The sequence below is a fragment of the Cnephaeus nilssonii genome (genome assembly GCF_951640355.1).
Source record: "Cnephaeus nilssonii genome assembly, chromosome: 5".
Taxonomy (NCBI): Eukaryota; Metazoa; Chordata; class Mammalia; order Chiroptera; family Vespertilionidae; genus Cnephaeus; species Cnephaeus nilssonii.
This window is the reverse complement of record NC_137076.1, coordinates 84,729,191-84,753,240: the sequence shown is the minus strand read 5'-3', so window position 1 is coordinate 84,753,240 and position 24,050 is coordinate 84,729,191. Positions and strand designations below refer to the sequence as shown.

The 24,050-nt window shown below is 42.6% G+C and overlaps 1 protein-coding gene across 1 annotated transcript in view; it reads left to right on the top strand.

The window, feature by feature from the left end:
* The window catches only part of PRELID2 (PRELI domain containing 2), a 64,695-nt gene extending 40,859 nt beyond the window's left edge, over window positions 1-23,836 (top strand). Inside the window, exons 6-7 of the mRNA XM_079772534.1 lie at window positions 15,376-15,445; window positions 19,920-23,836. Coding sequence (XP_079628660.1) covers window positions 15,376-15,435 — 60 coding nt within the window. The 3' untranslated portion in view covers window positions 15,436-15,445; window positions 19,920-23,836. The remainder of the gene's footprint in view (window positions 1-15,375; window positions 15,446-19,919) is intronic.
* Window positions 23,837-24,050: the final 214 nt, after the last annotated feature.

The window sequence follows — 24,050 nt, the reverse complement described above, 5'->3', positions numbered from 1 at the left end:
CTTCCTCCATCCTCTCAGCTCATCCTGCTGTTACCTCTAGAGTTTTAGTCCCGAGAAATGTAGCCTTTGCAGTGAAAACATCTTGGTAAAACTGAGTATTCTGTTTCTCCCACTGAATTTAAATCCATGCCTTTAGCTTGACTATGAGACTTAGGAATCCGAAATCCCCCAATGGCTCATTTGAATTCATGGGTGTTGTAATGGACTGCTCAGTGGTAAAGCTTTCTGGAATCCCTTAAATCAGCCAAGTAAAATGTGGGGACTTTGCCTCCTATGAAACCAGATGAAACCTGGGACGTTAAGCTCTTACTCGAAATGACAGAACTGGTTTCCTGAGCACAGTGTCATTATTTGGGTAGTGACAGGACATCCTGTCTCCACACAGTGCAATGAGGAGCGAGCGAGTCAGGAATCAGGGGTTCTGGGCTCTGGCCCTGTCTTGTCGACACGCTAATGGCCATGTTGCATGGACTAGTTGCTCTGAACTTCACTGTCATTTTTTGTAAAGCTAGGAGATCATTTTCATTCTAACACTGTATGATTTTTTTTTCAGCCCGCCCTCTTTTTCCCCAAGGTGTAAATACCAAAATTTTAAAAATTTGTCTAACAAATAGTCTCTAATCTTGCACAAAAATTCAGGAGTTTAAGGTAAGTATGGATCCAAGACTTTCAGAGATAATTTGTGTAACAAGTAGAGGGTCAAGGCTTGAGGTGGCAATAAAATATTTAAAAAGAAGAAATATACTTTTATAAAATACTTGTTAGTATGAGGGGGTGGTTAGCATATGATAAGGTTGTAACAATTTCATTTAAAATCCTATTCTATGTTGTGACACGTGTCTACTTATTGGCTGCCAATAAGTGACAAAGCTAGAATTCCAGGTGGTTGGCCTCAGAGCCAACCCACTTAACCATTGGACACTTTGTCCCCTTGATCTAGAGGACATAATCCTTTCTTCCAAAAAGCTTGGGTGGGGAGATAAGACAAATACATGACTCGTCTCCGTAAGCATTAGGTGTACATATGACTTTGAAGTAGACACGTGTCACAACAGAGAGAAAATGCCATTGCCTCCCTAATACTTAGTTGTGATACTTGCTTTCCTATTGCTCTTCTGTTCTTATAACCATCTTTGGAGGTTTGGGGGCCAAGTTCTCTCCTCTATTCTGGGTAGAATTTCCAACCAATCTATTACTTTTCTGAGCCTGTTCTCACTCTCTGTTGTGCTAAATTCAAAGACGATGAGAAACTAGGAATTTGTGGCCACCATAAATCTACACGTACCGCACATACACCTCAGGCAGGCTCAGAATTGAAAACTGAAATAGCTCTGCACAGGCTGCATTGAAATACCAGAAAAATAGAGGCTGCGTCTGCAGATTGCATGGACTAAGTACATTGGAGGCACAAATGTTTTGTGGATCAAATCTGTTGTAGGATTGTGTTTAGATAGAGCTAGGCTCTTTGTGCTAAATTAAGGCTCTTAGTTTGACCAACAAGGCCAGGAAAATGTCATTAAGGCGTCTCCAATCGGGTTAATGTAGAATTCTGGGAAGAGCAACTTGATTGGCAAAGGCAATTTCATTTCTTAAAGGTACACCCACCAGTTAAAGTTCAGTTGTGTGGTAAGCCCTGCGGCATGCGGATTAAATGCTCCTACAGCTCTCCGAGGTGTCCAGCTGTTCCCCTTGATCAGTCTCCCTGCTTCTTTCTGTGGCTTCTGATTCTGTTTCCCCACTCTACTATGGAATTTCATCTCTTGCTGAAGGACCTCATTGGTTGTGCCCACTTTTTGTGGGACTTGAGGCACCAGGAAGGTGATGGGGAAGAGGTTGGAATGTCTGGCTGTTAAGGAGAAAGCAGCCCTGTGTCTCATGAACCCAGTTTGCTGGAGTGGTATTTCTTTGTCAGTTTCATTTTTAAAAAAATCCTTTTTACTGCCTAGGATTTGACCCCTTATTCCTTGCCTAGCATTCTTCCTTAGATTCTAGCTAAACCGTTTTCCTATTTTTCTCTGAATTTCCTTAGTAAAGGAAAATGGTGGCTTTTGGGGAGTTAACTCATTTCATGCTGACACCCAGTTTAAGAAGAACTGAAAGGCTAACGTTTTTCTCAATCAGTGGTCTTTGGTGGGGATGTAGCTTTTGTTACTTGTAAAGACATTAGAACTTGTTCAAGCCTATTGGTTTTCCTATTCTCTGCACTTCTTGATATGTTCAAAATATTTCTTAATTAAAAAACTGCTGCATGCCCCCCCCGCCCCCCACCAAAGACTCTTTCAGTCTTTAAACATAATGTTAAAATTTTATTTTAAATGTTTTTGACTAGGTACCACCTGCACATAAATGTTGAAAATTATATTTCCCAGAGAGCCAGGTGTGTTCTTTTGCCCTAGTTCTCTTTGAATCCAGCAGAATACTCTGTACTGATCAGCTCTGTGATGTGAGTCAAGCCGTGTAACGTCTGAGTCTCACTTTTCTCATCTGTAAAATGAGGACAGTATTGGAACTACTACAGGGAGTACTTGTGAGGAGTAAATGAGTGATATGCATAAAACACTTAGGACAGGACTTGGCACACAGTCAGCGATCAGTTGTTATTTAAACTGAAAAAATGCAAGGAAGTTATAAGCAAAAACTTATTCTTCCCATGGACACATATTTAGTGGAGTCAATCCAACCTTAGTTTAAATCTCAGTGCTGTCTCTCCTAGGGTACTTACAAACTTAACATCTTTGAAGGTGAAATGTGAATAATAGAGAATTAAAAGAAATAGTGTAAAAAAGTGCTTAAAATACCTTGGCATACAACAAATACTCCATAAATGATAATTATCTTTCCATTATGACTCAAATTGCCATATTTCCGTCTAGGCTTTCATATGCAAAATTTAAACCCTCAGAATTACAGTTATAAGTACAATTTCATGGCCTGCGTTTTTCAAGTAATATTTTATTACAAATGGCTTTCATTATAACTACACAAACTTCAAAGCCAGCATTTTAATGACTGCATAATATTTCATCAAGTAGTTTTATAATAATTGATTTGACCGTTCCTTTAGTATCGCACATTGAAGTTATTTCCAAGTTTTACCATTACAAGTGAGACCATATGAGTCCTCTTTGTAAGTATTTTCAGATTTTGTATCATTCCCTTAGAAAGGGTTCCTTGAAGTACTCTTTACTCTTCTCAGTAGGTATCTATTTTCAGCCTTCTTTGAATGTATCCTTTAGCTCCCTCATTGAAGGGCGAGCTTCTGTGTGGGGCCCACCACTTTATCCTCAATATGTAGCACATAGTTAGTGATCAATAAATATTGAATTAGTGAACAAATGTATTATTTTCCAAAAAATGGTGGACCTTCGTTTTTTCATTTTATTATCTTAATATTCGCCTTAAAAGCAGAGAAATGCTTTGTCCGTTGGGGTAATAGGAAAGGTAACAATAACAAGTAATGTTTACTGAGCACGTTCTATGCCTCAGACAACATCCTTAGTACATTACATGCATTACCTCCTCCAATTTGCTCCACAATTATCTGGGTAAGTACTCTTATTCCCATTGTATAGAGGGAGGTGAGTTGATTTGCCCAAGGTCATGCAGGTGGGGAGTGTTGGCACCGGATTCACACCAGGCCTTCAGAGCCTTAGCCTGAGACTTGATGACTAAGCATCTCTCCCCCTGGTTTTCTTTTTTCAGCAGCAAATGTCTTTACACTTTAGTCTAACAGGTTATTTCCCAGGGAGCCTGAACTTGCTGGGCAAATTCCAAACAAGGTGTGAACTACCTGAAGGACCTTGCCTCAGTCTCAGAGCAACAGCAGAATTGCTCCCACGCTGGGTATTGAAAAGGAAGCTCACCTTCGCAGGTCCACAAGTGAAGGATGTGTGAATGTTTTTTTGTTTTTTTTATAAGCCTTGGATTTTTTTTTTGAAGGGAAGAATTTTATTCAATTGTTTAACATTCAAGCAGCTGGTAGATTTAGAACATTGTCCGCGTGGGTGTCATTAATCCGAGTAGGAGGATCTGGGGCCAGACAACACAAAGGATGCGACCCTGGGATTCACCAGTGATGCTTCCTGTTCAGTTAGCAACTGAAATGGGTAGAGCAACTCTTAAAAAGTATCAACTATGTTATTACAGCCATTTCTTCCATTTCTCTGTGATATCATAAAAAAATATATATATATATATTGGTCTCTGCGTCCAGTCCCGGGCACAGATCTTGTAAAACCGTTGTAATTTTGTAAGTGATAAGAGCATTAGAAGCATCTCTTGTGTTAATATTTGTCTTTGACTATCATCCCTAACACGGGGCTCCTAAAACCCTTGTAAACTCCTAAGTGATAAAGCACCAATGAGGTGACTCTGGGTGGCTCCTGGGTGGGGGCTGGTCACCAGAAAGACCAAGTCATGATTAGAAGCTTGGGAGTTTCAGCCCCACCCCTCATCCTCCAGAGAGGAGAGAGGAGCTGGAAATGGAGTTAATAATTGATTATGCCTCTATGAGGAAGACTCCGTGAAATCCCATTAGGATAAGGTGTGGAGAGCTTCCAAGATGGTGAACACATCCACACTGGGGAGATGACTCACCCCCAGTCCATAGGGACAGAAATCCCTGTGTCTGGGACCCTTCCGACCCCACCCTATGTATCTCTTCATCTGGTGGTGCATCTGTATCCTCTATCATATCCTTGGATGAATTGGTAAATGTAACTGTTTCCCTGAGTTCTGTGAGCTGCTCCCGAAAATTAATCGAACCTGAGGAGGGGGCTGTTGGAACCTCCAATCTATGACCAGTTGGTCAGAAGCACAAGTGACAATCCCGGCTTGACTAGTGTCTGAAGTGTGTTTGTGTGTGTACTAGTATCTTGTGGACTGAACCCTTAACCTATGGGATCTGATGTTATCTCTGGATAGGTAGTGTCAGAATTGAGTTAGATTGTCAGACACTCGCTGGTGTCAGAGACTTGCTTGTTGTTGTGTCCCCCCCCCCCCATTTGGTGACCAGAAATGTCAGGGGTGTAGTGTTCTGTGTGAATAGTAAAGGAGGCTCATAGAGAAGAAAGAAGCACACTATAGAAAAGAGCTGGGTTTTCCCTATACAGGTGGAAAACAGTATTTCCATTTTACTCCATTTTCGGTTTATTATGGGGCTGGGAATTTAAAAAACTCACATTTTGTGTCTATAAGCACTACATTGTTTTTCCCCCTTTTCAAATGACTAAATCTTAAAAAGAGCAGGAGTTTTATCTTTAGACTGCTATTTGCATATAGATACTTGATTTTTAAATCATTTATGTGTAGCTTTTGTTCTGGTTAATTTGTGATGTTACATGTTTAGAATTTTTTTTGCAAAGCCTCACTTCTTGAACTTGCCATGTACTTAATGGTTCACCACTCGACGGTAGCTAAAGGATGTGGAGTGCGGGCGCCCCGCTGTATTTATGTTGCTGATGTTCATGACAGCACTCCAGCTCCCAGGTGTGACCTGATACTTCACTCACCCTCCTCCGGTTCTTTCCCCAAGAGATGACGATCATGTTTAGCATTGAAAGTGGTTTTTTTTTTTTTTGTGGGAAATAAAGGGCTCTCCACGTTGGCATTTGACAATCAACCAAGGAATTCTAATCAGCAGATACCGTGTTGGAACAGAAATGCTTCTTGTGCACCTTTGCCCCCCAGCCTCTCCAGTGTGCATGAGGGAGCTTCACTTGGGATCAACAGAAAACGAAATGCATTTGGAGATGTGGGAGGTGCCTTTATTCAAGAGGCACAAGTGGTGCAGTCTCACCCTGCCTCCCCTAGATTTATAAAATCAAAACCACCCCGATGTCGATGAACGTAACGCTGGGATGGCAGGAAGGACCATGCTTAAGGCAATATGACATTTTTTTGGTCATTTGAGATGAGAACCCTATAAACATGCCTTTTTAAGGAGGTGGTGTACTGAGGGCTCGGAGTCACAGAAGCCCGGGTGTGAATCTGGATTCCCCACTTACTAGCTGGGTGCCTTGGATCAAGTTTCTTAACATACCTGAGGCTCATTTTCCTCATGTCACTGACTCACAGGTTGGGTGTGAGATTAAATGAGACAAGGCACATAGTGTGCTCAGCACAGCCCTGCATAATGAGTTCTTTCCTGGGCCTGTGATTCTAAGTCTGTCTCTGTGGCTGATGACCCCTGTCACCCAGAGAAAGCCTATTTACGCGGCTGGGCTCAGGGTTGTCAAACAGAGGTATTAGTGGCCCTTAGAGGTGATGCAAAGAACAGGTCAGATACACTTTGTGAAATATGGACAAGCACAAGGTGACGTGAACAAGCGGGGGGCTGACATTTCCTCTAAGTCAGTGATCACCAACTGAATGGGGGTGCCTTATGGTGAGAGTCCCATTGTGAGGGGCCCCTAGTCAGATCTAGGTCCATACGGAAATCAGTAGCCACATTTCAGACTACTGGGAGAATAGGAAGTCATGGTTACCCAAAGCCTGTCATGTGTCAGTGGCTTTATGTTGCCTCATCGAATCCTCAAAGCCATCCTGCCAAGGATGTGTGCTTATTCTCTTCTCTCCACCCATTTTACAGGCGCAGAAACAAATGTAGTGAGGCAAGTACTCCCTGTGGAAAGAGTTGGAGAGATCCAGTTTAAATTCCAGTTTGGCCACTTACTAGCTCTGTGACCTTGAGCAAGTTATATCTGAGGCCCAGTTTCTTACTTGGAAATGGTGAGAGTAAAAGTATCTTTCTGCATAGGACTGTTGAGAGGATTACATGAGATAATGTAGGCTAAGCCCCTGGCATGTAGTAAGCCCGTGATAAATTATCATTAACCTCAATATTGTTGAGATTTGGTGGGATGGGTTTTTGACTAAAACAGAGTTTTGGAAAAGTATATTTTGTTTTGTTCAAACACCCGATTTGAAGACACAGTGGACTGGCCCTCCATGTAAAGAAGATCACTGACTTACAGAAATTAATGAATCTGGGGGAAGGAGGAGGGTAGAGATTAAAGACAAAAGGAGAATTATCTGGGCATCTATTTAATTTGGATATTAGTTGGATTTATTTATTCTGTTAAAGACGATTCATCTTACCTCTCAGAATAGGGGGAATTACTGATGCTGCAGGAATTACTGGGCCAGATTTTCAAGATACGAGTGGAAATGGGGTCCTTAGAAAATGAATTTTTGAAGACTCTCACGGGAGGATGGGATGTGGAAAAAGGTTTTGTGTGCATGGAGTTATATTTCTCAGGTTTCAATGTCCTATTACCCTCAACCCAGTCCTGGAAAAGGGGCAGCTGGGAGATCAGCAGAGTCAGAAACAGGGCCAGTGTCCAGAGCTTCGGTTCCGTGTTGCAACTGGGTGTGGTTCAGCATTCAGGCCAGATTAAAGTCTGTTAGTCCAGGTGTGCAGCCCAACAGGACAGCGCACCATGGGGCACAGGAGAGTGCAGCCCCCTGCAGCCGGGATCCCCAGAGGGCCTGGTGCTGGGAGAGAGCCCTTACTTTGGAAGTTTATATAGTTAGATTTTGAGCTCTTGTAGTGGCCATGCCCATCCTGGCCACTGACTCCCTTGCAGGTGTGATGGAAGAGCAAGCACTGGACACCTTCCCAGGTCACTCAGACCTTACTGGGCATGCGTTTAAATGGCCTCTCCAGTCCCAGCCCCCATCGATCAGCAGGGAGCAGACTTCGAAAGTGTTGAATAAAGCTGTATGAATGGCATGCCTATGTTAGCTGGTCTCCCCTTTCACTCCTTTCCTGTTGGATAATAACCTGGTTACTACAATGGCATCATTATGACTGAGCTTAACTCTGGTGAATAGTGAAAAAATGGCTGATAAAGGGAACTGATAGGAACCTTGTTCTTTAGTTTGCCAGTGGAAGAGTTGGTCCTGGGTCCATTTGGTGCCAGGCACTGAGGTAGTCCTGCTTCAATGTAAGGAAGGTTAGGGGTGACATAGGTGGGATGTGGAGTAGAAAGCTTCCCATCAACAGAGGTTTCTAAGAATGTAAGAGATGATTAATGACATGCCATGGGTGGGATGTGGCACCAGGTGGGAGGCTGGCCTTGAGAAGTGGTGAAAAAGCCATATTTTGCACAAAGTCCAAGTCAAGAACAATGAAATTATAGACAGGTCACATTTTTAAATATTAAAAATGGGGGTGGGGAAAGTAACCTTATAAAATAGAAACACGCCAATAACTAAATGACTTTTAGCCACTAAACTGTTCATGTCAGGTCAGGGTTTATGTGAAAACTGGCAATATGGAAATGGCTTTGTAATCTTTCATTCTGATATTTGATGCCAGGAGAACTTTATAAACCAGATGGGCCACTTTTGATCCTTTGCTGAGAGTTTTCTATCTGGACTAAAATAATATAATGTCATCTCCAATTTTTAGATTTTATTACTTGGTGATATATTCTTTTCCATTACAAATTGAGATTAAATATTCATAAGGAGAGAGGAAGCTTTATAATGTGAAGCAAAGACATCTAAATTATTGTATTAGTTTAACGTTCTGCAGTTACACCTAAAGATTTTAGGTTCCTTATCAAAATAAAAATGAATCTTACTCAAGAGTTTATTAGCCAGTTTGGGAAAATTATATTGAAGTCATACATTCTGTCAGGATATTCCTACTTGAAAAGTATTGTATTTAAAATAATTTGTAGATGTGATTAAATATTGATTCACATATTCAGAATCATGCAGGAGGACTAAAATCTGATTTATATATCAGGTTTTTTGAACATAGTCAATAGGAAAGGGAAGAATAGCTCTTGCTATGTAGTCACTATTATGATAGGCATTTTCACATCCACAGTTCCATTGAGAACTCCACCCCCTAGTGTTGCAAGATCCTGGATCCTGGACTCTCATCCTGATAGCCTCGGGTGGAATCAAAGTTTTGCTTCTTAGTGATCACGTGATTTTTGTCTGGATGCTTAATTTCTCTGAGCTTCTGTTCTCATCCCCGCCCCACCCCCCAAAAAAGATAATAATTCTTTAAGGCAGATAGGAGGTTAAAATAAGCCAATGCAGGTAAAGCGCTCAGCACAGTGCTTGCCAGTACGTGCCGGTGAATTTTAATTATTAGTACTGTTTCATAGATGAGGAATTCTTAGAAAGAGCTGGGCAGCATTAGATTAAAAGGTGCTTTATTGAGGCAAAAGATCTCTTCCTGGAGAATCTGAGTAGTGTTTCTCTAAAAAAACTGGATGCAGATCCCTCCCTCTAGGTCTCTCTCCATCTCAGGGAGCTTACATTCTATTGGGGGAGGGAGGACAAGACAGTATAAAATATTTAAAAAGGACAATTATTTATAGTGACAAATGCTGTAAAGACAGTAATAAAGGCAGCTGACTTAGCTTGGGTCATCAGGGGAGTCTCTGAGGAGGTGAGTTGAGGTCTGAATATTGCCAGGAGCTAGCCAGCCACTGAAGGTCTGGTTATGTGCCTGCTGGAAACAAAGGGAACAGTGAGTAAACAAGAAAGGATCTCAGGGTAGACAGACAACCACAGTATGGTGATTACCAGAGGGAAAGGGGGGTGGGGAAGTAGAAGAGGGTAAAGGGGCGATAAGAAACAAATAAACAGAAGGAAGGACCTGAGCATGTCCTATGAAGAGACAGCAGGCCTGTGAATGTTGAGTGGTGAGGGGAGAATGGAGGGAGCTGTAGTTGAGGTGGGCTGGAAGCTGGTCATTCAGAGCCTGATAGCCATGATAGAGTGTGGATTTTATTATAAAAGCAATGGATACTATTAGACTGTCGAAGCAGGGCAGTGGCATATTCTTATTCTACCTTTTATTTATATCATAAAAGGCCTGTGGTCGTGACACCATAATGGTGTCATGACCAAACAAGCAGCGGCTCTCATGGCAGGTGGGGAGGAGCATCCACGGAGTGTGCGAGGCATTGTGGGGGGCGGACATGGCCCTGATGGCAGGTTAGGTCTAAGGGACCCTACATGCACACAATTTAATTGTGTGCTGAGCCTCTAGTTCTATCTAATAAAAGAGTAATATGCAAATTGACCGTACCTCCGCTACAGCACCACCCACGCCCACCAGCCATGCCCACTAGCCAATCAGGAGCGAATATGCAAATAAACCCAACCAAGATGGCTCAGGCTACGGAGAGCAGGAGGGAGGCTTGGGTTTCCCCAGCAATGGAGGAAGCCAAGCTTTCCACCTGCCCTTGCCGGCCCAGGCCTCTGCTTAAGGCTACAAAGTTTCAATTATAGAAGGTAAATAAATTCCAACAGAAATGGCTGCAGCCACTGAGCAAGCAGTAGGCTTGGCTCCACTCCAGGCTACAAAGTTTCAATTGTAGAAGATACATGAATCCCAGATACCAGGGCCTCTGCTTGGGTCGCCGGGGGGCCTGGCCAGCCTGCAAAACACCACAGGCCTCTCGCCCAGGCTGCCCCACGCCCCAACGGAACCCCCACCCTGATTCGGGACACCATTCAGGGCAAACAAGATGGCCCCCACCCATGCACCAGACCTCTATCCTATCTAATAATCCTATCTAATAAAAGAGTAATATGCAGATTGACCATCACTCCAACACACAAGATGGCTACCCTCATGTGGTCAAAGATCCTGCCCCCATGTGGACATAAGATGGCCACCACAAGATGGCCAGCAGCGGAGGGCAGTTGGGAGGGACCAGACCTGTAAGAGAAGACAATTGTGGGCGATCAGGCCAGCAGGGGAGGGCAGTTGGGAGGGACCAGGCCTACAGGAAAGGGCAGTTGCGGGGGACCCAGGCCTGCAGGGGAGAGCAGTTGGGGGGAACCAGGCCTGCAGGGGAGGGCAGTTAGGGGTGACCAGGCCTGCAAGGGAGGGCAGTTAGGAGTGACCAGGCCTGCAAGGGAGGGCAGTTAGGGGTGACCAGGCCTGCAGGGGAGGGCAGTTAGGGGCAAATAGGCTGGCAGGGGAGCAGTTAGGCATCAGTCAGGCTGGCAGGGGAGTGGTTAGGGTGTGATCAGGCTGGCAGGCAGAAGCGGTTAGGGGCAATCGGGAAGGCAGGCAGGCGAGCAGTTGGGAGCCAGCAGTCCTGGATTGTGAGGGATGTCCGACTGCCCGTTTAAGCCCGATCCGACTGGGATCGGGCTTAAACGGGCAGTTGGACATCCTTCAAGGGGTCCCAGATTGGAGAGGGTGCAGGCTGGGCTGAGGGACACCCCCTCCCTCCCGTGCACGAATTTCATGCACCGGGCCTCTAGTTTATATATAACTGAAAATATTTGAAGACAGTTTTATGTAAGCCAACTTAATAAAAAATATTAGAATGGTGGGTGTGGGTGGAGGGGAGGTCAATGGGAAAAACAAGCAAGCAAACAAACAAAAGGGACATCTGTAATATATCAACAATAAAGGAAAAAAATAGAATCAAAAGCGGAAGTGAGATTTTTAAAGTAAACTTGTTGCAAATCTTTTTATCAAAAGGTGCATGGTCTTATCATGTAAACTTCAGCATCTGAAATGACCCCCTTTCTAAGCTCCTCCTGACTAACCCAGATTCTTCAGAGCTCATTTTAAGTCCCACCTCGCTGTTAGTGTTTCCACATCATTCCTTTATTTTTATCTTTCATTCTTTATTCTTTCCTTGTTTTGTTCTTTCATTCCCTATGGCAACCCTTCATATCCTGACCTTTTCAACCACACTTTCAAGAATGGTAACTACTGGGCAGACGCACTGAAATTCCCAAATTCAAATTTATCAACCTGGCATTCAAAAGCAGTCCATTGACTAGTTTTACAATCTATCAGCTTTGAGCACCTATTTGTGCCAGATTCTGCACTACACAGTAAGGATAGAAATGTAAGTAAGTCACTTCTGTTCCCTGTCTCTGAGCACTTCATTATCTAATGCAGTAGACCTGTAAGCTGATGATTGATGGGTTGACTGATAGATTCATTCATTCAGTAGACATTTACTGCATGCCTTCTATGTACCAGGCATTGTTCTTCTAGAGCATGCAACTTGAATAAGGTGGACCCACCCTATGCCTTTTCTTCATCACATAATAAAATGAAACTGGTTCATGGTTTGTCAGTTCAAAAAGCTTTTAAGCCAAGTCTGTAAAGGTGTGTCCACTTAATGTTTGTTCTGCATTTCAGGCATCATTGTGTGATAAGTGGTGCAAATTTAGTCCCTTTAAGTCCCATTTCCTGGGGGTTGAGTTCAAGCATTGGAACCTTATTTGAAAGGACTGTATTGATTGGGCTTTGATTTGGTCTTTCTTTACCAAACAGAGATACTAAATAATGGTTTGGCCTCACTGGTAGGACTTTTTTTTTTTTTTTTTCCGGAAGGCAGCTATGCTCACCACTATACCACCAACGCCTTGACTTTTTCTTTTTTTTGTTTTTTAAATTCACTTTATAGATCTCTCTCTCTCTCTCTCTCTCTCTCTCTCTCTCTCTCTCTCTCTCTCTCTCCTCCCATTTCCACCTTCTATTTCAAGCTGTTCTGCTTAAAAATATTGAAGTGGTATGAGAGAGGGGAGAAAAAGGGGAAGAAAAGTCAACTGTCGCACTGTGAACATAATTGATTCAATAAATAACGTCTTTCAATTCCCCAGGCAAACCTCAAAGTCTTCACTTATGTCAATTAGTGTTCCTCTCTGTAAGTGGTGGGTTCCTAATTTAGACGGATGGGGAGAGTTCACAGAGCTTGCTTCCTAAGGAAGGAGTGTGCTTTTCTGGTTTTAAAGACATAATGTCTTGATTTAGGTGCCCACTCTGCAGAAAGAAGCTTGAAGCAGAATTAACGTGTCTGTTTCTCATCTTCTTGAAAATAGAAGAAAGACATTCAGTTATTGTCCAGGGGTTTGTTGAAACAACAACAAAGGAAAATGGGGAGGAAAATCTGCTAGACGAGATGATACAGGGACTTTGTCCTGTTTGCTCACCATTTCTTGCCAGTGCACATAGAAGGTGCACAATAAATATTTGCTGGCTGGATCTCTTAAATGAATGAGAGAAGAAAGGAGAAAACTCAGGGCTGAGATTAAATTTCATTCCCGGGGTTGTTTCACCACCTGCCCCATCCCTCTCCTTTCCCCCCTAGGTCTTTAAAAGGAGAGGAGCCCTCAAGTATAAGATTGTTGTATATACTGTATCTTCAGACATGAATCTCATCAATTTCCAGACCGGCAGAGTTGAAAGGGATCTTGGAAGTGATGTCAAGCTGCCATTTATAAATGCTAGTGAATGGACTCGTTGTGTTTTAGAACTAGGTGCGGTGTGTTATATATAAATCTACAGATTCCAGGCCCCAACACTGGGAGTTGTGGCTGAGTCCGTCTGGATTGGACTTGGGCATCACTATTTGTATTTGTGGGTTCTTAGGAATTCCTGCGAGCAGCTGGGTGTGGATAGTACTGTCTAGTCAGCCTTGCTGTTCCCTGAGCGCTATGGTTTAAGTTACTTCCTGGGAAAGGTGACCAGCCCAGGAGAATAATTGGCAGACAGTGACCCAGGTGTCCTGACTGATGGCAGTGCCCCTGATCCTACCGTTTGCTGCTTTGTTTACCCAACACTCTATGCTCCTTAGCATTCTGCCAAGACCTTTTAATTAATGCTTCTTCCTTCCAAGACAGTGATAATACGTGTGGTGATGACCAGCCAGAATCTGGAGGACCTTCTGAATTGTTTACAGAAATGTTACATTTTGCCGAATGTACTTTGGTACTAAATATGATGTTTTATTGTCTTCTCTGGAGATGCATCCCTCTCCCATGGCTCAGAATAAACCCCAAATAGGAAGCCACTTCTTTTCTCTTGTAGTCCCTCTGAGAATCATCAGGGCAGTTGTTACTTACATTCCCATTAAATCAAAGTCATCTTGTGAAGGGCTGGGAACCTGTATTTTAAATATGTTTTTATTAATTTTTTAGAGATAGATAGAAACATCGATCGGCTGCCTCCTGCATGCCCCCCTGCTGGGAATTGAGTCTGCAACCCAGGCAGGCATGTGCCCTGACTGGGAATCAAACTGGTGATCTCTTGGTGCATGGGACTATGCTCAATTCACTGAGCTATACCAGCTGGGCAGGAACCTGTATTTTAAATTAGCTTTGATCATTAGTATTCTCTCTAAACTATTTTCCAGTCCCTGAGAACTGTATTCCATGTCCCTGGATCCAGCTTTGACTTCCTTAAGACCCTAGCCCATAATTATATCATAATCCTGTCTGCCCATCTGACGATTTATCTTCTGGTCTTCAGAACTTGTCCTAGAAGGAAGAAAGAGGGAATATCTGCTTTCCTGTTTCCTCCAGGGGACTTGACTGGCTGAGGTGGGTGGGTAGGCAGTTGAAATGTACAGTAGTGGAGTGAGCATTGTGAGAAGGTTAGGAGGGGGCCCCTGAAACAGAGGAGAATGCCTGTGTTCTTTCCTGCTCTATTACTTAATAGCTGTGTAACTTTGGGCAAATTACTTAAACCTCTTTGAGTTTCTGTTGCCTCACCAGCAAGATGGGCTAAGAATGGTACTTGTTCAGAGTTTTGTGTGTATTAAACAAGGTGTCCTAGGTCAGCTGTCAGGACACACTGAGTGATGGAGATCTGGGTGCAGAGGGTTATCCAAGAGGACGTTAGGGGCAACTTGTGAGGAAAGCAGGATTAGGCCGCAGGTGACATCGAACTGTGGCACAGTTGCAGTGAAGGTCTCAGCTGATCCCATGGGGAGCTGGAGATAGGATGCTCCTCAGAGTTGTCCCGAATTGAGGGAAGGGGGCCAGGCCTTTAGACCCCTGTATCCACCAGTCATTGGATGTGGGCTGTCCCTGGAGAGGGGACATGATCTCAGGGAAGGCAGCCCTTTGGCTGAGAGGGTGGCTGCGTGCCATCAGCAGCCGACAGTGCTGGCAGATGGTGGGGCTGGGCGGGGGCGGGGGGGGGGGATGCCTGAATGCCTGAGCGGATGTCCTCAGTGCACCCAGCACCCACTACCCAGGATAATGCACATAAAACCTTAGCAGTGAATGTAGAACCTTTGTGAGTATTCAATTAATAGTAACATTTGCCATTATTATTCTAGCTCTGGCAATGCCACGTAGTAGCTGGGCCACTTTTAAGAAGTTAACTTCTCTGGACTGTCTTCTTATGTTTAAAATGGAGATCCTAAACTCCCTACTTCCCTGAGTAGTTCTGAGCACACATGGAGATAATGTATATGAAATTGGTGAACAGATTAGAAAAATGCACAGCGTGACTGTGAGCCTACTTTTCGGAAATGAATATAGGGCCATGACTTGGATTCCTTGAAGGGGAGGGTTGTGTTCAATATAAAAGCTCTTGTCTGTGAAATGTGACATTTTGATTTTTCTTTCTTCTCTCTACAGGGAATTAGAATAATGGAGACGCTGCTGAAGGAGCAGTGTGGTGCCCCCTCAGCCGAGTAAAGAACCATCAGTGAGTACCAAAAGCCAAACCAGAGTTGGTTACTCAGGCCATGTGTTCATGCTTATAAGCCTGGTGTTATGTATGCATCTGCCTCCTTGGGTGATTCATGCTGTACATTTCCCGGTTGTATGCACAGGGGATGGTCTCACAGGTGTTTCATTATCTGTTCTGTATCTTTATTTACTTGGTTCTTTGATTTTCAGAGCACTTTTGTACTATGTGCTGGGTTACAACTGCACTCAAATTGTTTAAACTGCTCAGCGCAATCCAACATGATGACCACTCTCAAGGTGGCATAGATTTGTAGAGACTGGAGCTCAGCATAAGCGGAAGCTTTAATTTTATTCTGAGAACAAGGAAAGGAGGGATTTAGAGTTTCGGAAAGGGACATCTTGACTGGCCAGTGAAATAAATATATTTTACCAGTCATCAATTGGGGATGGCTGTCTGAAATGCTATGGAGAAGGACTCTGAGGCCTTGAAAATAATTCTCAAGCTCTGGGGCAGAGTGTGTTGACTGATTAGCAATGTCTGTCACAGACACAGGATGGAATAAAGAGCACTTTTGCAGGAGCACATGCCCCTTCTAGTTTAGGGCAAATAATGTAGGGTTAACAGATAGAAGGGGGATTTCAGAATTACTTACATTTTTCGCCTTGAGATTTTATTGTCTACATCAAGGAGGATGGCCTTCATAGTGGAAAGGGAATAAAAAAGTTATTTAAGAGAGAATCAAAGCCTAAAATAAATGAGTATAGTGGATTTGCATGTAATGACATTTCATGGACTTCGATTTTTAACATCTGAGAGAAGGTAAGACCTTTAAGCAGTGCAAACATTGTCTTGGGTATTTCAAAATTATCTTAAATTTCCTTATGTTGGCTTAAAACTGTAGCACACATGGTTTGGTATGAGCAACCTGGTATTCCATATGATAAAGCCTGAGATGAATTAACCAAAGAAGAAGCAAAAGGAGCATTTATGTGCAAGTATCTCGGCATTCAGAGCATACTGGTCACACCTATGCATGGGAATTTGAGAATTATAAAGTGTTTCTGCTTGTTTGCAGGCTTGACTTCATGTATACGTAACACATATTAATAGATTTATTTATTCCTGGAAAGGGGAAACAAGATCATTTCCTGTAGCACAGGCATGGTGGGTGCACGGCAGGTGCTCAAAAAATGTTGGAATGGAATCTGAATATTGTGTGCTCCCATATCCACTCTGTTCTTTGGAAACTTGTAAGAAGATTGTCGCCCTGTGTTTTCAGGCTGACTTTTTTTGTGAAGCTCACTAAGCCCCTCCAGAGTTTGTGCACTCGGGCACAGATTCTGTCTTACCCAGGAGAGTGGGATGAGACGTCAGCTCCGTGCTAGATAAGAGAATGAGGGACGAGTATATCTTGGTTTTCAAACTTTAAATTGGTGATTTTGAAACTTGAGTGAATATCAGAATCATCTGGAGGATTTTTTGAAACATGGCTCGATGGGTCCACCCCCAGAGTTTCTGATTCAGTAGGTCTGGGTGGAACCTGAAAAGTTATTTCTAACAAGTTTCTAGGCAGTGCTGCTGCTGCTGCTGGGCCAGGGAAACATTGCTTAAATGAGTTTGCATCTCTGAATGGAGACAGATTGAAGGGGCTCTGAGAAAGCTATTTATTAGCTGGAATTCCATACTGTTGTCATGTATTCCATCGATTTTAGATTAATCAGAGAAATGACTGTGTGTGGCTTTACTAGTATCCCAGCCTCTTGCCTTTTCTTTTTTTCCTGCTTGAATGTTGACTGGCTCCACACTGGAGCCAAGACTCACACCAACTTGTATTTTTTATTTAAAGTAGCAGTCGCCAACTGGTGGTCTGTGAGGTCCAAAGGTTGGCGGCTGCTGATTTAAAGTGTTGCTAGTGCAAATGAGGAAATTAAGCAAGCATTACCTGTTTGTCTTAAATTACCTATTTTTGTTGTTGTTTGTTTTTGTTTTGAGAGCTAAGTGTGAACTCAGGACTTTGTAGTGTTTCTGAAAAGTAACTTATTTTCCTCTCTTAAGGGAAGTGGTTGAGGTCTGGATACCACCAGGAGTTCAGTGCAGGACAGTTAAAACTTAATGCACTTAATGAAGTGGAGTTCCTGAAGGATTTACATAATTCAAACTCTCATTATTCATGATTCTCAGAGGAGCAAATGTAAAGTAAGAGATACTATAACCTTCTCACATAAATCCACAATTACATTCACAGTTACTACAAATTAGAGACTATTGCTAGGCTTTAAGCTTTTTTCAAAGTCAGCTTCATTGAATTATTATCTCTGTAAAACTAAGTTGACCAATTTTAAGTGCACAGTTTGGTGAGTTTTGACAGTATCACCAAAAGCATGAGATAGGACATTTTGAGGCTCTGATGTGCTGCAGTGTTGTTGGCTGCTTATTGTTTTCTGTTTTTAACCCCATTTTCTTGACTATTTCTACAAAGTTTTTGCAAACTTGAAATGCGGTTGTTTTAATGGAACTCTTGGTTTTCTCAAAATTAGCTTATAGAAAGTGTGAGAGTGGTTTAAATGGGGGAACTACTGATTTTATGAGCAGTAAATTGCCACATCAATAGAAAAGGTGTGAAGAATGAGTTCTGTAGCTATAGAGCAGGGATCAACCAACTATAGCTCACAGGCCAAATCCAGCCTGTTTGCTTTTGCAAATAAAGTTTTATTGGCATGCAGCTATGTTCCCGGCTGTGTTCTCGCTATAACTGCAGAGTGAATTGCTGTGACAGACATCTTACACACTGCAAAGCCTAAAATATTTTCTATCTGGTCTTTTAAGGAAAGGTTTCTGTCCCCTGGGTTAGAGCATGCCCTCTCCTAAATTAACATCAGGTCACCTTATGGTGGTGGTTTGGCCTTTTTTAAAATGTAGCATTTGATCACATCTTTCCTCTGTTCCAAAGTTAATAATGTGACAGTTTGTGTTTTCTACATTAGCTCCGACATCACCACTTGGGTGATGTTATTTTAAGACATAAAAAAACATTAAAGTGAACACAACAGTGAAGTTAACATACCGGCTACAGCAATCATTAAAATTGCTTATAAAGTTCCAAGGTACATGCATAGTAGCATAGGTGTATAGGCATCCGTGTGGCAAGTAACGTGGTGCTGTGATGTGGCCGTGGTAGGTGCTGTGGCCATGTGCTTCATTTACCAGCTTTGAACTTTTGCAATTTTTACTTTTTATTAAAAACATTCTGTGGAGTTTGCACAAATATACATAAGGAGACATTATTTTTATATTTCTACATGGTAAGGAGATATCTATACTAATAAAAGGGTAATATGCTAATTAGACCAGATAGACTGGACGTCTTCCGGATATCCTTCCGGACAAAGCCACAGTGGCAGGGCCAAGGCAGAGGTGGTCAGGGGTGATCAGGCTGGCAGGGGAGAGTGGTTAGGGGCGATCAGGCCAGCAGGGGAGAGCAGTTAGGGGTGATCAGGCCAGCAGGGGAACAGTAAGGGGCATTAGGCAGGCAGGCAGAGGCGGTTAGGGGCAATCAGGCAGGCAGGCAGAATGGTTAGGGGTGATCAGGAAGGCAGGCAGGTGAGCAGTTAGGAGCCAATGGTCCCAGATTGCGAAGGGGATGTCCAACTGCCAGTTTAGGCCCCATCCCCTGAGGGGTCCTGGATTGGAGAGGGTGCAGGCCGGGCTGAGGGACCCCACCCCACCCCGTGCATGAATTTCATGCACCGGGCCTCTAGTTATTTAATATTTCTATATGATGCCACATTTCAAATTTGCACACTTTACAAGCCTGTTTCTGTTTTGTTTGTTCATTTATTTTGTTCTTGGATTCTACATATAAGTAAATCATATGGTATTTGTCTTTCTTTGTCAAAAGTTTTGTTCATAATTTACATTCACATAGAATATGACTACATTGTGTGTGGTACCTAGCCCTGAAGATACTCCCCAGCGCCCTCTGGCCTATATGTTCAAGTGGGCGTTGGGCAGTTAGAAAGCTTAGCAGGTGATTTTTCTCAAGAGCCAAACTGGAGGTTCATAAATCTCACTAACCAATATGCTTGTGGTGCTGCTGCTGACACGTCCATTGGATAGATTTTTGATTTCCTGTCATTTTTGAATAAAACAAATAGCCATGACATATGTTTGTTCTTGCCTCTGGCAGTTGGGAGACCGGGCATGGTGAGGTTCAATAACATAGCAGAATTCTTTCGCATCGGAATGATTAAGACCTCAGTTTCAGCTATATCTTTGAACTAGCTCCTTTAGGTGGTTGGACTTAATAAAATGAGGTGCTTGCTCTGTTGCAAGATCATTAGGAGGCAGAAATGCAATTTCTTCGAAAATTACCCGTAGTAATAGAACTCAAGTGACTCGTGTAAGAGTTGCTTCAGAAAAGAGGGCAAGTAAGTATTGATTGGTGAGACATGTTTATGAGGTGATAAAGCCTGTTTGCTTTCTCTTGCAGGGGAGCTGTGTTGTGTCTACTTTTGCTCGAGAATCACTTCTCGGACACAACATATCCAAGACTCAATTTTCGAAATGCAGGTTTAAGGATGCGGTATCGGCAGCTTGAAGAAGAGGAGACTTGCCTGCCAGGACCTGAAATGACACACCTCCCTGGGAGCCAGCCTCAATAGTGGCACTCATGGAGATAAGTCCTTCTAGCTGGATTTTTATGGCATAGACTCTTCACGATTTTACAAATAAAGGGAAAACCCATAGAAGATGATGTTGCCCTTCTTGAGGATGTCCTGCTGATTGCCTGGTGATGGGTTTGGGTAGCCAGGGACAGGCTTGGACACTGGTGTTTGTGCTTTTATGTGATCTGCATCATTGCCCATAGGATTCATGAGAGGATTCTGGGACAAATAAAGGAATCGAACCTGATACCTGATTCACAGGTGGCCTGGAACAGACAGGAATGTACCAGACCTAGTTGAAGTGAAGGTACATCTATAGCTATGATGAAGATTCTCAGAAATCGGGAGCATTGGATTTAGACCCATAAGTACTACATAATTGCCATCATTATCGCTTTTATAATGTAACATGTGAGCTGTGGTTTGGTTCGCTGAAAAAACATTGGATGGAGAATGGGGAGGTTATATGTGCATAATCTTGGCTCCTACTAGTTCATTCTGAGATGTGGAGCAGCCATAACCTCTCTGTTTTCACTGGGCAAGTGAGGATAATCGGACATAGATCTTACTACTTACTACCTGTGGGTTGTGATGATTAAACAAGGTATTTAGTGTGAAAAGTACGGGTTTGGGAGTCAGAGAGATAGACCTTGGTTGGATTCCAAGCGCTACCACGCACCAGCTCACTAGAACACAATTTTAAACCTTTATGAAGCCCAATTTTTTAAAATTTGTAAAATGGGATGATAGAATTAACTTTGTGAAGTTGTTGGACCAATTTGGATCACATATCTATGAAGTGCCTAGCATTCCTGGTACATAGGAGAAGTCTATTAAATAGAAGCCATTTTTATTATGCGAAACTATTTAGAAAATGTACTTTTCAAATGTAATGTAAAGTAGTATTACTGTTTGAAAATTAGATTACAGTAGTTTGCATTTTCCATGATTGGAAGCCAAACTATAAATGGATACTACTAACTGAACGCTTGAAAAGAGGCAAAATTTGGAATTCATCTTAACATAAAAATTGGTCCATTAGTGGAAAGTTGTGGGGAAATTGTTTTATTTTTTTTAATATTTGAAATATTTCCTACTTAGTTCACTGATGAATTTCAAAGCAATTGTATTTTTCTTTTTATACAAGCCTGCCACTGTGAGCCTCATCTTATTATATTTGAACTATTTGTGCTGCCTAAGTTTTGTCTCGGGATAATTTCTTCTCGTTTCCTTAGTGTTTTATTCTCTAATTGTGTTTGAAGGAAAATGAGGGGTAGAAACCAGAACACACTTTGACCTCCTTTTCCATTTTGTAAATGGCATTTTGTAGGCCTTTGTAATAATTGCCCACTTCCAAAAATAAGAGGTGATGTGAATTATCACAGAGGTGAGAGGCAAGAAATTTGTATTTGAAGATTGACATTGAAATAAAGTTAACCCTTTATACTCAACATCTTGCATCCTTTGAAGGCAGGAGTTCTCAACCTTGGCTGTCCATTAGTCTCACCGGGGGAGCGTTGTGCAGTCCTGACGCCCTGGTTACACCCCCGACCAATAAATCAGAGTCTCTGGGCAGAACCCAAGCATCAGTGTTTTTTAAAGCTCTCTAGTTGATTCGAATGAGCAGCTAAGGATGAGAACACTATGCTGATTTGCAGACATCTGATTTCTTTCTTACCACCTCTGAAGTAGGAAAGGATCTTTGTAGTAAGAAATGGAAATAATGAAGCACAGAGAGGCTGAATTTTTGCCTGAATTCCTTGAAGCTGGGGTGGCCAGTGCAAATGCCTGCAGCAGGTCCGGCAGGTGATCTGATGAGTGAAGCAGGCTGGCGGCCACTGGGGAGACCCCGCGAGCATGCGCCTGGAGGAAGGTGATCAGCAGCTGCCCGGCTCCAGCACAGTGTTGCCATGTGGCTGATTTGTCTCGTTCTTCCAATTTTCAATCTTCCAGAAAAAGAGAGACTTAAGGAAAAAAAAAGAAATCTGATTTTTACATGTTGGTGACAAATTCAGAATTGTTTAAAACACTGTGCTGGCCAAACAAAACATGTTTGCTAGTAGTTTCCAGACTCCGCTTCAAGAGTATAAAGGACCAGCCTAAACATTCCAGCCAATGTTGAATATTTGCATCTCCCTATTCTGGATGTAAGCTGCCTTCTGTCACTCCTCCAAGCCTGGTTTTTAGTAGATGTATCTCCCTCCCATTTCCCCAGAACTCTCTGGACTTGTATCAGCCACTTTCCCTCACTCCTCTTGTCTCCTATGGGCATCCATTGCTTCAGGCCTCACATCTATGGCTTAAGAAATCTTATGCTTTTAACAGAATTAATTAGGGCTTGTTATTAGAGTTCATTTTTATTATATGTCAGAATCCTTTTCCTGTGATGAAACATTTAGAAGCCCACATTTAATTTAATATTTTTAATCCGTAGTCTAGTATAAGAAATGTCAAAACCAGGAATGCAGCCTTATTGGGCACATTAGGAACATGGGTGGGAAAAGATAAATTCACAGACCTCGTCAGTCTTCCCCTTGAAGGTGATGATTTACTCCAGTGAGTCCTAGGCTTCCACTTGTCCCAGAAATCCTTGGACCCTTGCGGGGGTGGAGGGTGAAAACGTGCGGGGTGGGAGGGGGGTGTTCTGTGTTTTAAAACAAGTTCCCCAGGACAGTTGAGAAACACTGCTTTAGCAGAGGTGTTTTTGGCTTCGCATCTTTTATCATTTAAGAAGGTTTTGCAACCGTTGGGCCTGGTAGTCATTACACTTGATCACTCAGGACACAATATAAAGTTCTTATGCAGAGAGAAGCTGACTTAAGCTATCTCAACATGATTGAGGTGCTTTTACCATGAAGAGGTTTTTATGGTTTCGATTATATATGGATTAAAAAAAAAACCCGGTGCTATATTTGTCTTATAGAAGTAGCATATGTGTGGTAAGATCTCATTTATCAGACATTGTGGGGGTGCATGGTCTAGACAACTTAAGGTTGTCCTTAAAGTTGCTTGTCTTTGGGGCTTTATTGCAACCATTTCTTAAGTTAGTATACACTTCCTTGCTTTTGCAAACCAGAATCTACTGAAGACGATGAAATCTTTTCAGGGTCATTATTTGTGTTCTGAATTCTTTCAGGTCCTTTTTAGCTTTGTTAAAGCCCCTAATGGTCCTGCTCTGAGTTCTGCAGATGTTATAGTTTTTCTTTTCTCTCACTGTTATTTATCATTACTCTCTGCCCACACTCCGCCTGCCTCTAGGAACTTTCCTCTCATGTGCTGTGTGGGAGTTGGGGAACCATGGAACTGCATACTGCATGTCAGGTAATGGTAGACAGGCTCTGAAGGAGGCTTTGAGAGCGTTTCTGGCAGTTACATGAATGAACATTGCTGCATTGACTTAGTGACATTATTTTAGTGACTCCACTACCTTCTTCTGACTCACTTCCTGATCCTCAGCTGCCATGTCAGGCCTGTGACCGCAACATGAGTGAGAAGTTGCTACAAGTGGTTTCTCTTGATTTTTAATCTGTTGTGTCCCCCAATCGTGCTAGTATTTTTATATGTACAGTTCTATGATGTGAAACTTAGATTAAGATGCAAATGAACATTTCTCAGGCCAAGATTTTGTGAAGGATAATAAAGTGTTTTTGATTCAGTATGGTTGTGATTGGAGCTATAAATTAGTTGTCCACCTATGAAATTCGATCCTGCAGTCATTCTGAAATAAAGGTGTTGCAAGTCATATTTATGTGTGAATTCTCATTTCGTGGGGTATCACATCACTCAGCAGAGCTTGTGTTTATCATTTGTCCTAATGACCCTGTTTCTGGTCCGTGTCCCCAGATGAGGGTGTTATACCAACTGTATGCTAGGGTCCTCTTCCTCTAAGGTGAGCCTTTAAAGTTTCTCCCAGAAATAAGCGGAGGTCACTTGTATTGGGTGACTCCAGTGGGCCA